We start from the raw sequence: 15,203 nt of genomic DNA on the forward strand, positions 1-15,203 counted from the left end.
GGAGTGGAGTGGCATTGAGTGGAATGACATTGTTTGGCATGGAGTGCAGTGGCAGGGTATTGTATGGCACAAAGTAGCAGTGTGTGGCATGGCATGGAGGGGCTTTGTGTGTTGTGGAGTGGTACTGAGTGGAGTGGAAATGCATTGAATGGACTGGGATTGAGAGTAGTGGAGTGGCATTGTGTGGCATGGAGTAGAGTGGAATTGAATTGTGTGGCATGGAGTGCTATTGTGTGGCATGTTATGGGGTGGAGTGGCGTGGAGTGGAGTTGAGTTGTATGGCATTGTGTGGAGTGGAATCGTATGGAATGGAGTGCAATTGTATCAGATTGTGTTAAGTAGAATTGTGTGGCATTGTGTAGAGTGGAGTGGAGTGCAATTTTGTGACATTGTGTGTAGTAGAGTGGAATTGTGTGATATTGCGCTGAGTGAGGTGAAATTGTGTGGCACTTTGTGGCAATGAGTGGAGTGAGGTTGAATAATGTGACCTTGTGAGCGGAGCAGTGTTGTTTGTCATTATGTGGAGTGATTTGTCTGACATTTTGTGGCATGAAGTGGAATTGTGTTGCACCTTGTGGACTGGAGTAAAGTGGAAACATGTGGCATTGTGTGGAAGGAGTGGGATTGTGTGGCATTGTATAGAGTGGAATTGTGTAGCACAGTGTGGCGTGGAGTGAAACTGTGTAGCATTGAGTGGAATTGTGTGGCATGGGGTAAACTTGTGTGGCATTGTGTGGCGTGTAGTGGAATTGTTTGGCAGTATGTGAAGTGGAGTTGGATTGTGCGGAGGGTATTTGAATGGAGTGCAGGGAAATTGTGTGGCATTGTGTGGAGTTGAGTGGAATTGTATGACATTTTGTGCCATGGGATAGGGTGGAATTGTGTGGCATTGTGTGGAGTGGAATGTAATTGTGTGGCATGGAGTGAAATTGTGTGGCATTGTATCATTTGGAGTGAAGTTGTGTGGCATTGTGTGAAATGGAGTGGAGTGGAATTGTATGGAGTTGAGTTTAATTTTAAGAATTGAGTGGAATTGTGTGACATTGTGTGACGTGGAGTGAAGTGGATTGGAACTGAGTGGAGTGGAATTATGTGGCATACTGTGGCATGGGTGGAGTGGAATTGTGCAGCATTGTGCAGTGGAATTGTGTGGAGTGGACTGTAATGGTGTGGCATTGTGTGGAGTGGACTGGCATTTCTGGAGCATAGTGTGAAGTGGAATTGTGTGGCTTCATGTGGGTGGTGTAAAATTGAATGGCATTGTGTGGAGTGGAATTGTTTGGCATTGCATGAAGTGTAGTGGAGTGCTTTTGTGTGGCATTGTGTGGAGTGGATTAGAATTGGGTGGAATTCTATGGCATGGAATGGAATTGTGTGGCACTGTGTGGAATTGTGTGGAATTTTGTGGAGTTGAATTGTGTGGCATTGAGTGGAGTGGCATTGTTTGGTGTCGAGTGGAGTGGCACTGTGTGGCATGGAATGGAACTGTGTAGCATTGTGTGGAGTGGCATTGTGTGAGGTGGAGTGCCGTTGTGCAACATGGAGTTGAGTAAAATTGTGTGACAATGTGTGACGTGGAGTAGAGTAGAATTGTGTGGCTTTGTGTGGCATGGAATGGAGTAGAATTGTGTGACATTGAGTGTTGTAAAGAGTAGTGCAATTGTGTGGCACTGTGTGGTGTGGGAAGGAATTGTGTAACATTGTGAGGGGTGGATTGGAGTGGAATTGTGTGGAGGGGAATTATGTTGCTTTGGGGGGGTGGAATTGTGTGGCCTTGTGTTATGTGGTGTAGAATTGTGTCATTTTGTGGAGTGGAATTGTGTGGCACTGTGTGGAGTGGAGTGGAATTATGTGTTATTGTGTGAAGTACAAATGTGTGAACTGAATTGTGTGGCAACGTGTGGTGTAGAGCAGAACTGTGTGGCATTGTGTGGAGTGGAGCAGCACTGTGTGGCGAATTGACTGAAGTGGCATTGTCTGGCATGGAGTGGAGTGGAACTGTGTGGCATTATGTGGCATGGAATGGAGTGGAGTTGAATGGGGTAGCATTGTGTGGTGCAAAGTGTATTTGAGTGGTATTGTGTGGAATAGTGTGGGGTGGAATGTAATTTTGTGGGATTCGATAGCTTGGAGTGGAGTGTAATTGTGTGGCATTGTGTGTAGTGGAATTATATGCAGTGAAGGGCAATTGTGAGGCAATGAGTGGAGTGAAATTGTGTGAAATTGTGTGATGTGGAGAGGAATGAAGTAGAATTGTTTGACATTGTGTGGAGTGGAATTGTGGTATTGTGTGAAGTGGAATTGTGTTGCATTATGTGGGGTGGAATTGTGTGGCATTGTGTGCTGGGGAGTGCAGTGGAATTGTGTGGTGTCATTTGGCATGGAGTGGAATTGTGTGGCGTCATTTGGCATGGAGTGGAATTGTGTGGCTTTTTGTGAAGTGGAACTGTGTAGCATGGAGGGGAGTTGAATTGTGTGGCATTGTGGCCAGTGGTGTGCTGTGGAATGGACTTCTGTTGCTTTGAATGACATGAAATAGAGTTGCATTGTGTGGTAAGGAGAGGAATTGTGTTGCATGGAGTGGAGTGGAATTGTGTGGCATGCACACTGTTGGAACGTGGGTTATTAGTAGTGATAAATCTACTATTGGCAACAAGTCCGCTAACACAGTCTAGGGCTCAGAATATGTCTGATAATTATACCCATGCTCAACCCTTTGTAGCTTGGCTGTGAGCAGGCAGGCTTAACTTCAGAGACAGGTATGTAAAGCATTAAAAAAAAACAATTCAGTAAATAATTAGGACACAACACACAATAAATATCCAACACCAATTTTAAAAAAGAGGACATATTTTATCTTTAAAATGATACCAAAACAAAAATATCCAATGTAGGGAACCAAAGATAGTCATTTTTAAAGAGTAAAGACTTTCTAGTGCTTAGAAACCAATAGTGTTACAGCAAACAAATGATGGACAGAATGCTGACAATGCAAACATTCTCCCCCAGTCAAAAGATCTGGGTTAAATCCATTGTTCTTTTGCCCACTACGCCACCCCAGTTTGGACCCAGCTGTATGCAAATCAGTCTTGACCCTGTGCTTCATGGGAACAGTCCAGACCGAACTGCCAGGCCAGGTCCTCCCTGGCCCGGAAACAGCCATCTTCGGACCGGTTTCCACCCTTCTTCAGTCAGGCTAGCTTTAATCCAGTGGCACAGTGAGCAAGGGACCACCGTCTGGGCATACACATCCCATTTAGGACTCAAAGTGTTACAGCAAACAAATGATGGAGGGAATGCTGACAATGCAAACATTCTCCCCCCAGTCAAAAGATCTTTGGTTAAATCCATTGTTCTTTTGCCCACTACGCCACCCCAGTTTGGACCCAGCCATATGCAAATCAGTCTCCACCCTGTGCCTCATGGGAACAGTCCAGACCGAACTGCCTGGCCAGGTCCTCCCTGTACCAGAAACAAGCATCCTGGGACCGGTTTCAGGGTACGTCACCCTTCTTCAGCAAGGCTAGCTTGAATCCAGTGGCACAGTGAGCAAGGGACCCACATCTGGGCATACCCATCCCACTTAGGGCGAAAAGTGTTACAGCAAACAAATGAAGGACGGAATGCTGACAATGCACACATTCTCCCCCAGTCAAAAGAGCTGGGTTAAATCCATTGTTCTTTGGCCCACTACGCCACCCCAGTTTGAACCCAGCCATATGCAAATCAGTCTTGACCCTGTGCCTCATTGGAACAGTCCAGACTGAACTGCCAGACCAGGTCCTTCCTGGACCGGAAGCAAGCATCCTGGGATCGTTTCTGGGTAGGTCACCCTTCTTCAGCCAGGCTAGCTTGAATCCAGTGGCACAGTGAGCAAGGGTCTCATGTCTGGGCATACCCATCCCACTTAGGGCGAAAAGTGTTACAGCAAACAAATGATGGACGGAATGCTGACAATGCAAACATTCTCCACCAGTCAAAAGATCTCGGTTAAATTCATCATTCTTTTGCCCACTACGCCACTACAATTTGGACCCAGTCATATGCAAATCAGTCTTGACCCTGTGCCTCATGGGAACAGTCCAGACTGAACTGCTAGTCCATGTCCTCCCTGGAGGGGAAACAAGCATCTTGGGACCGGTTTCAGGGTATTGGACATTTGGTTGCCTCTGACCGGTACAAAGTCAATGTTTGAGGCCGGCCGTGATGGAGCCCTGGTCGGATACACTAAGCAGGAGGCCCCAGTCAAGATTTCAATTCACACTTAGAAACTTTTCTGGAGGATTTCTCACCAGACGTCGTGAAGCCTCCTCCAGCAGGCTGGATTTGGTGAGGATTTTCTGGATTGCCTTTCTGTTAGGGTCTGGTAACCCTCTGGAGCTATTTCACAAAAGTTCACAAAATTTTCCCAAACTTCTGGGAACTTCTTCATGAAGTTCCTCTTGAGAGTCCAAAGTGTCCAAAACACAATTCAAGAGTCTGGAATCTTGAAGATGGTCCTTGAAAGGTTGGGACCACAATTCCCACAATGCACCCAGACAAAACCCTTAAAAGGCCACCGGATTGTGAATTGTGTGGCAATGTGGTCTGTGGAGTGGAACTGTGTGGCATTATGTGGAGTGGCATTGTATGACAATTGGATTGAATTGGCATTTTGTGGCATGGAGTGGAGTGTAACTGTGTGGCATTATGTGGTGTGGAATGGAGTGAAGTTGAATTATATAGCATTGTGTGGAGCAGAGTGAATAGGAGAGGTATTGTGTGGCATAGTGAAGGGTGGAGTGTAATTTTGTGGGATTTATGGCTTGGAGAGGAGTGGATTAGTGTGTCATTGTGTGGAGTGGAATTATGTGGGGTGGAGTGGAATTGTGTGGTATTGTGTGGAGAGGAGTGAAGTAGAATTGTGTGGCATTGTGTGGTGTGGCGTGGAATTGTGGTGTGTGGAATAGAATTGTGTGCCATTATGTGGAGTGGAGTGGAATTGTGTGGCATAGTGTTGCGTTGAGTGAGGTTGAATTGTGTGGCATCATTTGGCATGGAGTGAAATTGTGTGTCATTTTGTGAAGTGGAACTGTGTAGCATGGAGTGGAATGGAAATGTGTGGCATTGCGGCCAGTGGAGTACAATGGAATGGAATTCTGTGGCATTGAATGACGTGGAGTAGAGTTGACTTGTGTGGAAAGGAGTGGAATTGTGTAGCATGGAGTGGAGGGAAAGTGTTTGGCATTGTGTGGCATACACACTGTTGGAAAGTCAGTTATTAATAGTGGTAAATATGCATCTACCACTGGCAACTAAGCCACTAACACAGTCTATGGCTCAGAACAGGTCTCATAAAATTATTCCTATGCTCAACCCTTAGTAGCTTGGCTGCGAGCAGGCAGGCTTAACTTCATAGACAGGTATGTAAAGCATTTAAAAACACAAATTCGGGAAATAATTAAGACACAGCACACATAAAAATCCAACACCAATTTATAAAAATAGGACATATGTTTATCTTTAGAATGACACCAAAACAAAAGAAAACCAATGAAGGGCACCAGACATATGAATTTTTAAAGAGTAAACACGTTCTAGTGCTTAGAAACCAATAATGCAATTTCTGGACATTTGGTCGCCTCTGACCAAGACAAAGTCAAAGTTTGAGGCCAACAGCGATGGTGCCCTGGTGGGATACACTAAATGGGCACAAACAGTCAGAATGCAGGGCTTGATGGTGCAAATTAAGTTTCCAGATTGGCAAGCCTTCTTCTTACTTTCAAGCAGCAGATCAGATAGGTTCTTTCCTTCTCAGATGCTTATTCAGTGTTTTTAGGGGTCAAGCAGGAGGGCACTCCTGTCCAATGAGGTGCAGGGCAACCCCCGAGAGCATGACCATTTCCTCTAAAGTGTGGCACAATAGTCTCACAGAAAGTACTATTCTTCCAAAATTGAATATGGCTGAAGTCTCAGCAGAGAAGCAAGAGTATGCTAAACCAACCTCCAAGATGGCTCATTTCCATAGCTCCCCTCCCTCTTACATCTGTACATTCCTTCCTTAAGCCTACCATCTGTCTGGGTTCAGAGTGGAAAGGGGTAGATGGACCTGGCTGTCCTTTTCTACCTTTGAAGCTGAGGCTTTACAAGCCCAACCCCCCTGCTCAGGCATTCCTGTTACAAGAGATAGCCTTTATCCCTGGATACCACTTATCACTTCATCAAAGCAGCCTGGCTAATCTACTAAATTTTGGCTTACAGACAAGAAAGACTTAACTTATATTTCTTACATTTTAGGACACATTCAACAACAAAATATTGTTGGGTTTATCAATACCATTTGTATAAGTCCTTGAATGATATTTTTTGGCTGTCCCTTCTGGTAATTATGAATTCATTAACTATTGTACTGTTAACTTATGTAGCTGGGGATCTACAATGGGAAAATTGAAATGTTCAATTTCTCCAACACCGGGGCCTATAAAACTGCTTTTAGAAGGACCCTGCTTATAGCTACATAACCCCGTCCCCCACCCCCACCCCTGGGAGACATAGGGGAAACTTTAGGGGCCCTGAATATACAAAAATAATGCAGATCCTCACTCCACAATGCTCCTAGCACAAAAGTCGATTTTGGGAAGCACTTTACTACAATGAGGAAAGTGCAATGTGCAATTTTGCTATCCCTAGGGCATATATCTAACTTCTTTTATAAGGTTTTTTTTTAGAAGTACCTGACCCCCCACCCCTTGTACACCTAGGGGTGGGGAGCCACATTGTTTTCTTTCAATTCACTGTATATATGTAACACATTTTTACCATGCGCCGTCCTTGCTGATCACTATTGTCACTTGCGTCGCCACCTTTATGTCACTTGCACATGCCGAGCACCAAGTCCAATTCGGGTTGTTTTATTATTGATTTAAGTATAGTGCTGATACAACTGTACATTTTGTTTTTAGGTCTCGCCTGTCGATGCGCATGCGCATCGAGCAAGCGAGAGTATTGGGACTTATCCACTCTTTCCCCAACTTGCAAGGAATCGTGGCGATTCCTTGCAGTGCCCGTGACTTTTAAGCTCAATGCGCATGCGCATTGAGCTTAAAAGCGCGTGCACATGGCCCCAGCCGCCTGCCTTGCCTACTCTCCCGCCCCCTCACTTCTTGATTGCACGGCCGCTAGGCCGTGCCTCCCCTACTCCTCCTCCTACTCTCCTCCCCTCCCGTCTGTTCCCGCACTCCTCCCACACCCCCGCTCCGCCCCCTCACTCTCTCTGCCCGCCCGCTCTCCACTCTATCAGGCAGCCAGCCGCACTCCTCCCACACCCCCGCTCCGCCCCCTCACTCTCTCTGCCCGCCCGCTCTCCACTCCATCAGGCAGCCAGCTTCAGGAGAGCAATCTGGAGAGCAATCTGCGGGGTGCCGCCATTTTAGCAGCACGGGCTTTCCCGATCACTGGACACTTACAAATTGGGCAGCAGCATTGAAGGCTTTGCTGCCTTACAAAACCGGCTCAGCGTGGCTGTCGCAACGCAAGTTTCCGTGTCTCCTGGAAGGCATCAAGTGCAATACTCTATTCCTCGTGGAACAGATCCAGCAGGACAGACGAGTAAAATCTTTCATCGCTCGCAGAACCTGCCCTGCTTTCATGGTCAATATAGTTCTGTGGGTTGGCAAGTCACTAAGAGACGTTATTTGTATGACGTATGCCACTCACAGGTATAAAAACGCTCTGGGCCCAGGTCGGCCTTGCATTCCGCCAGTGTAAGTTAAAGTGAGTTCCTGTGAGATGAATAAACCTAACTTTAGTTAGTTGTGCTCCAGGAAAAATTAAGTTCCCGCCGTGTCGCATTTCTCCTCCCCCCTCCCCTCTCTTCCCTCCGTCTTGTTTGTTATTTTACCCGCTCCGCCCCCTCCCCTTCCCGCCGTGTCGCATTTCTCCTCCCCCCTCCCCTCTCTTCCCTCCGTCTTGTTTGTTTATTTTACCCGCTCCGCCCCCTCCCCTGCCCGCCGTGTTGCATTTTTTTTTAAACCCCCACTTCCCCCCTTTTTGGTTTGGTGTGGGGAATTGTGGCTTGATCTTGTGGTAAAAAAAAAAAAAGCTGTCACAAGCAATCAACATAGAAACAGAATACATACCACCAACGCAGCAAAAGACGTGGGTGTGCAAACGTCATTCAGCAGTATGAATTTTAGCTTCAATGGTTTTAAACAACAGCACAGAAAATTATAGCTTCGACGTGACTCAGTCATTTTAGTGCGTTCAACTGATGACTCCCACAGAGAGCAAAAGCTGGCTGTGATTGTTGATATATTTGAGAGATGCCCTTGTTACAGCTTATTTCTCATTTACTTGCTGGGTGTTTTAATTTCAACACTATTCCAAAATTACACACCAAGGTGACTCCTTATGGCTGGTTCTTCTGCGAAGCCATGAGTGACGCAGCAGAGAATATTCGCTCTGCTCTTTCACGCCCAATATGCGCACACTAATGGGCGCGGTGAGAAGCCCGAGGCGCTGTGCTTAAACCCTCTGACACCAGGACCAGGGGCCTGTGTCTGCAGGCGACCCCCCACCCCCCCCCGTGTCTGCAGGCGACCCCCCCCAGAGTTTGTACGCACTATTTCTCCGAGTGTAAGTGCATTATCTTAGTTAGCCCAGCTCAGAACCAATAAGAGGCGAATAGTGTTCACCACTTCTGAGCTGTCCTGCCAAAGAATGCTGTTCTAAATCAAAGAAATGTCGAGATAAGTGAATTTAGTTTACGCACTGCCGCCGAGAAAAAAGAAAACAGGCGTCCGTCTCTGAGCTGAGGCAGCGGAGCCCATCATGATCATTTTGCCCCACAACCATAATTTAAATTAGCCAAGGCCGATGCAATTCAACGTGCGGTGTGTTATGACCCTTCAGGTCGAGTTCGCACTATATGAAAATTCTAAGAAAAAATCCACATTTTCTTACAGTGACTTATTCCTGATCTTTGGACTAAACTCCCACAAAACAAGGAACGCAAAAACGCCAGTCTCACCAACCATCCCTCCAGTAAGATACATAATCAGAGCACAAAGTTTGCGAACTTACTATTTTGGGGGGTGCTCCCGGGTGCTAATTTTGCTCAAAACTTGACAGAGGATAGGTGAATGCTCCCCAAACTTGAAGTTGCACCTTGTCGTGAATCACTCACCCTCAACCCCTCCCCCTCAACCCCTCACCCTCACTCACCCTCACTCACCCTCACTCACTCACCCTCAACCCCTCACCCTCACCCTCAACCCCTCACCCTCACTCACCCTCAACCCCTCACCCTCACTCGCCCTCACCCTCACTCACCCTCAACCCCTCACCCTCACTCACCCTCAACCCCTCACCCTCACTCACCCTCAACCCCTCACCCTCAACCCCTCACCCTCACTCACCCTCACCCTCACTCACCCTCAACCCCTCACCCTCACCCTCACTCACCCTCAACCCCTCAAACTCACCCTCACTCACCCTCAACCCCTCACCCACCCTCACCCTCACTCACCCTGACCATCACTCACCCTCAACCCCTCACTCACCCTCAACCCCTCACTCACCCTCACTCTCACTCATCCTCACTCACCCTCAACCCCTCACCCTCACTCACCCTCACTCACCCTCAACCTCTCACCCTCACTCACCCTCACCCTCACTCACCCTCAACCCCTCACCCTCAACCCCTCACCCTCAACCCCTCACTCACCCTCACTCTCACTCATCCTCACTCACCCTCAACCCCTCACCCTCACTCACCCTCACTCACCCTCACTCACCCTCACTCACCCTCAACCCCTCACCCTCACTCACTCACCCTCAACCCCTCACTCACCCTCACTCTCACTCATCCTCACTCAACCACCCTCAACCTCACTCACCCTCAACCCCTCACCCTCACTCACCCTCAACCCCTCACCCTCACTCACTCACCCTCAACCCCTCACCCTCACTCACCCACCCTCAACCCCTCACCCTCACTCACCCTCAACCCCTCACCCTCACTCACTCACCCTCACTCACCCTCAACCCCTCCCCCTCGACCCCTCCCCCTCAACCCCTCACCCTAACCCTCACTCACCCTCCCTCACCCTCAACCCCTCCCTCACCCTCAACCCCTCACCCTCAACCCCTCACTCACCCTCAACCCCTCACCCTCACTCACCCTCAACCCCTCACCCTCACTCACTCACCCTCAACCCCTCACCCTCAACCCCTCACTCGCCCTCACTCTCACTCACCCTCACTCAGCCTCAACTACTCCCCCTCACCCTCACTCACCCAAAACCCCTCACCCTCACTCACCCTCAACACCTCACTCACCCTCACCCTCACCCTCACTCACCCTCACTCACCCTCAACCCCTCACCCTCACTCACCCTCACTCACCCTCACTCACCCTCACTCACCCTCACTCACCCTCACTCACCCTCACCCACCCTCACTCACCCTCACTCACCCTCACTCACCCTCACTCACCCTCACTCACCCTCAACCCCTCACCCTCCCTCACCCTCACTCACCCTCACTCACCCTCCCTCACCCTCACCCTCACCCTCACTCACCCTCACCCTCACACAGTGCAATAGTTCTCAGACCATTTCAGTTAGAGCTTTTAGAAATGTTTATGGCTTTTTTTATTTGTAATACTTTACCATTGGCTACAGGAAACAAAAATGCTAAACATTTACAAAAAAACCCCATAAACAATTCTAAAAGCACTAACTCTAATGGTGCGAGACCTATTGCATTTCCAATGCTTGTTCCTTTCCCCCCCCCATTTTCTTCTCAATTATATGATGCCATGAGCACGTTTCATAAACAAATGAGTCTCCTTGTTTCTGTTCACGTAATGCTTTTCGCATACATGTTTCAATGTCTTTCTTGAATAATACCAGTTGGGATATTGTGTTTTTTACTCACTGTGATACTCTGCACAAGTTCTAGATCCCTTCTCTAAAGGGGAATTTTCTCCAGACTTTGAAAAGTACTGCTTTATTTTTTACTGTTTCGATAACCCTGCGATGAACTATGCGCCCAGTTCATCGCAAATGTTGCAGAACCTGTCCCAGAGAATCATAATCCTCAGGTGCACCAGTATTGGCATGGAAAGCTATATCAGTTGCCAGAGTTAGCAAATTGTGTACTGGCTGTTGAGGTGTTGCCCGTCTCAAGGGCCAATATTGAGAGGGCCTTTTCACAGATAAAAGTTTATATGGGAAGGAAGAGTGAGCATGCATGACCAAAGACTCACTGAAGAAGTACTGTCTGGTGTACTACAATAAATTTGATTTGTAAACATGTATTTGGACCTCATATACACTGTACGTGCACTGCCTATATACCATGCACTCTTAGTGCAGAAAGTAAGCAATAATACTATTTCTGTTTTTTTAACGGCATCAAAATGTATAACCACTGATAACCACTGTTTTTTTAAGGTATTGAAATCAATGAAAAAACCCAACCAGAATTTACAACAAAATAGAAACTGAAAATGGGAAAGCCTAGACATAATTGATATCACTGCAACATTTTCAGTGTAATTATTGAAGAGAAAATTGCATATCAGGGGAGCAAGTTATAGTCACCTTACAGCACGAGATATAGTTACTTGCGATAAGTATAACTGGTAAATTTCTGTGGTTTTTAGAGTTTAAAACATTACGTTTTCACCAAACTATAATGTTACTTTAACCTTTGATTTTCTCAGAGGATATATAATTTCATTTTGAGTTTAGGGGAAGGAGAGGATTTTGGGTGCTAAGTGTGTTTGTGGGGTTTAGTGTTGGTTCGGGGTTTAAGGTGGTAAGAGTATTTTCAGGGTTTAGAGGTGGGTGAGGCTATTGGGTGGTAAGACTGTTTTTAGGGTTTTGGGGTAAGGGAATATAGTGGTAAGGGTGATTTTGGGGGTTTGGGGCGGGTAGGGGTATAACATGGTAAGGGTATTATTAGGGTTTAGGAGTGGGTAAGGGTATGGGGTAGTAAGGGTTTTTCCGTGGTTAATGGGTGGGTAGGGGTATAAGGTGGTAAGGTTAGTTTTAAGGAATAGGGGGGAGAAAGGGTATTGGGTGGTAAGGGGTTTTAGGGTTTACGGTTGGGTCAGAGAATATGGTGGTAATGTGTTTGGGGCTTTACGGGTGTTTAAGGGGATGGGGTGGTAAGGGTATTGTTTGAGTTTGTGGTGGGTACAGATGTTTTTAAGGCTTGGTGATGGGTAGGGGTATATGGTGGTGAGAGTATGTTTGGGTCAAGGGTTGGGTAAGGGTATTGGGTGGTAAGTGCATTTTTGGGGTTTAGGAATGGGTAAGAGTATTGGGTGGTATGGGTGTTTTTAGGGTTTATTGGTGAGTCGGGTCTAAGATGGTAAGGGTATTTTTACAGTTATTGGATGGACAATGGTATGAGGATGTATGTGTTTTTTTAGGGTTTAGGGGTTGGTAAGGGTATAGGGACCTTTCGCACGCCGTAACATTCACACAAATGTGTGGCCCAACTCGCCTTACCTGTCTGCTCGGCTCGACTCCTCGAGTACGTAGGGCGCAACTTCCTGAATATGAGAGACAGTGTGAGCAGTGTGAGCACTGTCGCTGTTAGAAACAATACTGTTCCGAGGCAGATCCACAGGTTCTCATGCGTATCTTTTGCCGTGGCTTTCATCGATCCTAAGGCATCTTTAAAAAGAGGAAAGGCATGAGCGTCACGGACGTATTTCTCTACTACATGCGATGCAAACCTTATTTTATGCCACATTAGGCTACCTCAAATTAATACAGTAGCCATCATTTTCAATTGCCCCATGGAGCTGTCAGATGTTATGCAGTAGATTGTTTCTGCTTTTTATCCTGTTGTTTTGGAAACGTATTTTGCTAAAATGTGCAACTTTTGCAGTAGATATTGCAGTATGTGACACGTGTGCTCAATTCATAATTATGCCGAAAACGATATAGCCGCAGAATCACGTGATTCAAGCAGCCATGTTAATCAATACCTGCTAAAGTAACAGGGTTGGATTGGGATCAAAAGTAGGCCCGGGCACCCTAAGAAAGTGGCCCTATGCAGACTGCGCCTTTTCGCAAAACTCTGCTCAAGTGTTTTAAGTATTATAAAAAGAAGGCGGGGGTTCTCTAAGAGAGGCATGTTTTCTTAACTTCACTGAGATTTAAAAAAAAAATGCAAATATTGCCAGGGCTCTTTGTGCAGGGATTAGTTCACACAGGTCACACCTGCATATAAATGGGGTCACTTCTGCTCAGGCCCCCTGCCCGCTTAATCTGCATAAATTAATGGGTTAGCCCAGCATGAGACTGGGAATGACACCTCCACGCCGTTAGTAAAGGGAGGTAATAGAGGCCCTTCTGTCTCCCGAACGGCCGCTCAGGCCCCCACTGGCCAAGGAACAGCACAGACACAGCCCAAAGCGGCTTCCACGCTGGCTAAAAAAAAGTGGCCCAAAACTGTAACAAGGGTACCGGTCCATTGTCCGATTTACCAGTTCGACCCTGAAAAAATCCTTACCATAGTCCAATAAGCATTTTAAAGAAACAATTTGAGAGGATAAATGTTGTGATATTCCAATAAAAACTGCTGAGGGACGGAAAAGGCACCGAGTGGCGTAGCAGGGGTGCTATCGCCCCAGGGGCAAGCAAGGCAAACGGACCCCCTTACTGCAGGACGGGTAGGAAAACACAGCAACAGACGGTTCAGCGTGCCCGGTGTCACTGAACCGGATGCACTATTTGTTCGCTACGCTCCTGCGCCCACAGGTGGACCACAGACAGTGTAATTACGAGCCAAGCGAGGCTGCTGGCTGTCATTCTTTCTCAGGACATTTCTGAAGAAAAGGCATGCAAAAAACAGAGAACAACTTACAAGAGTGGCAGTACCGCTGACAGACGGACGGCGGCGACCTGGAGCACCGCAGCTGACACGAGCGACAAGCCTGCAGGAGCGAGTCAAAATACTGATCTGTAAGGCAAGGGCGAGCCATGGGCGATGGCTTGTTCTAAAGTTAACCAGACGACAGGAGCACGGGCTACTTAAGGTTAGCTTCAACCGTGCATCAGCGATCAGATGGAACAGATAAGGGGGTCTAAACTGAGAGACGCGTCAGTGGGGCGTAGGGTGTCGACTGCAGGAGTTTCCCATCACCCTTCGCTCCCCAGGGGCTCGGGCTCATTTGAATAAGCGGTGCTGATTCAAGTTTCTACAGTAACTATGTAGTTGCAGGGAATTTCGTATACATTGAAAGGGAACCGACACAGAGAAGGAGTGGGTGTGGTGGGGAGGGGGCGTTTAGAAATAACTTGTCCGTTTAGTTCCTTTTGTGTCCAGCAGTTTTCAGGCAATAATAAAAATGTCAAACTAACTGATGATTAATGTTCTAGCAGGAGAGAGATGGAGATTTGTCTAGTGGCAGTTTTGACTCGCCATAAAGTAGCACAGTGGGTTAATATGCCTGCTGCAAAGCACACGTACCATGCAGACCACATAACTGTGGCTAGCTCAGTAAATTACTGCTTTTGTCATAAAAATACATTTGTTACTTGCAGTTCATAAGTTTCACACCTAATATATCATATGGGCAAATTAACTGTCATCAAGGAAGCTGCATACACACTTCAGGGTATAGGTTTCCACAGTCTTTCATTATTCTAATGCTGCTACAAAGGGTTGTGCAGGCTTCCCATAGAGGGGGACCCCTGAAGCAGGGGGGCTTATAAAGTGGATCCAGTCCAAGAAGTGCTTCCTTGAGGGGGTGCGACCACCTACCCAGGTGCACCTAGGGCCCCTCTCGCAAAGTACATGAGGCCCCCCACACTCCAGAACCAGTTTGAAGCTCTCAGGCCAGGGACCTGCCAGTGCCGCAGGGGGCCCCTAAAGCCCGGGCCCGAACCACAGGGGCTTTTGTAATGCCACTGAAAGCATCAAATCCTGAGTTTGCGCTTCTCCAGATCAAACATTTCAAAAATATACTGCCTACTAGTATGAATGACATGTGAATCTCAAACCTTGTAATCCTCCTTATTTTATGTAACATTGCCTACAGACTGATTTACACATGTATGACTCAATGTCTCTGTATAATGTGTGTGTGATGTAATGTGCTCTGACACCATACACTGGCATGAGTGGCGCTATTTAACAAACGAAATGCATGTGAGAGAGGGGCTATGGAGAGATGAGGAGCACGGTTGCAGGGTGGTAGT

The 15,203-nt window shown here is 47.2% G+C and overlaps 1 protein-coding gene across 1 annotated transcript in view; it reads right to left on the reverse strand.

Annotated features, from left to right (window-relative positions):
* The window catches only part of TNFRSF17 (TNF receptor superfamily member 17), a 73,157-nt gene extending 59,065 nt beyond the window's left edge, over positions 1-14,092 (reverse strand). Inside the window, exons 1-2 of the mRNA XM_086939938.1 lie at positions 13,867-14,092; positions 12,501-12,668 (exon numbers count right to left, since the gene is read on the reverse strand). Of these exons, the coding sequence (XP_086796064.1) occupies positions 12,501-12,668; positions 13,867-13,984 (286 nt within the window). The 5' untranslated portion in view covers positions 13,985-14,092. The remainder of the gene's footprint in view (positions 1-12,500; positions 12,669-13,866) is intronic.
* Positions 14,093-15,203: the final 1,111 nt, after the last annotated feature.

The sequence above is a fragment of the Lissotriton vulgaris genome, chromosome 10 (genome assembly GCF_964263255.1).
Source record: "Lissotriton vulgaris chromosome 10, aLisVul1.2, whole genome shotgun sequence".
In the NCBI taxonomy this organism is placed as follows: domain Eukaryota; kingdom Metazoa; phylum Chordata; class Amphibia; order Caudata; family Salamandridae; genus Lissotriton; species Lissotriton vulgaris.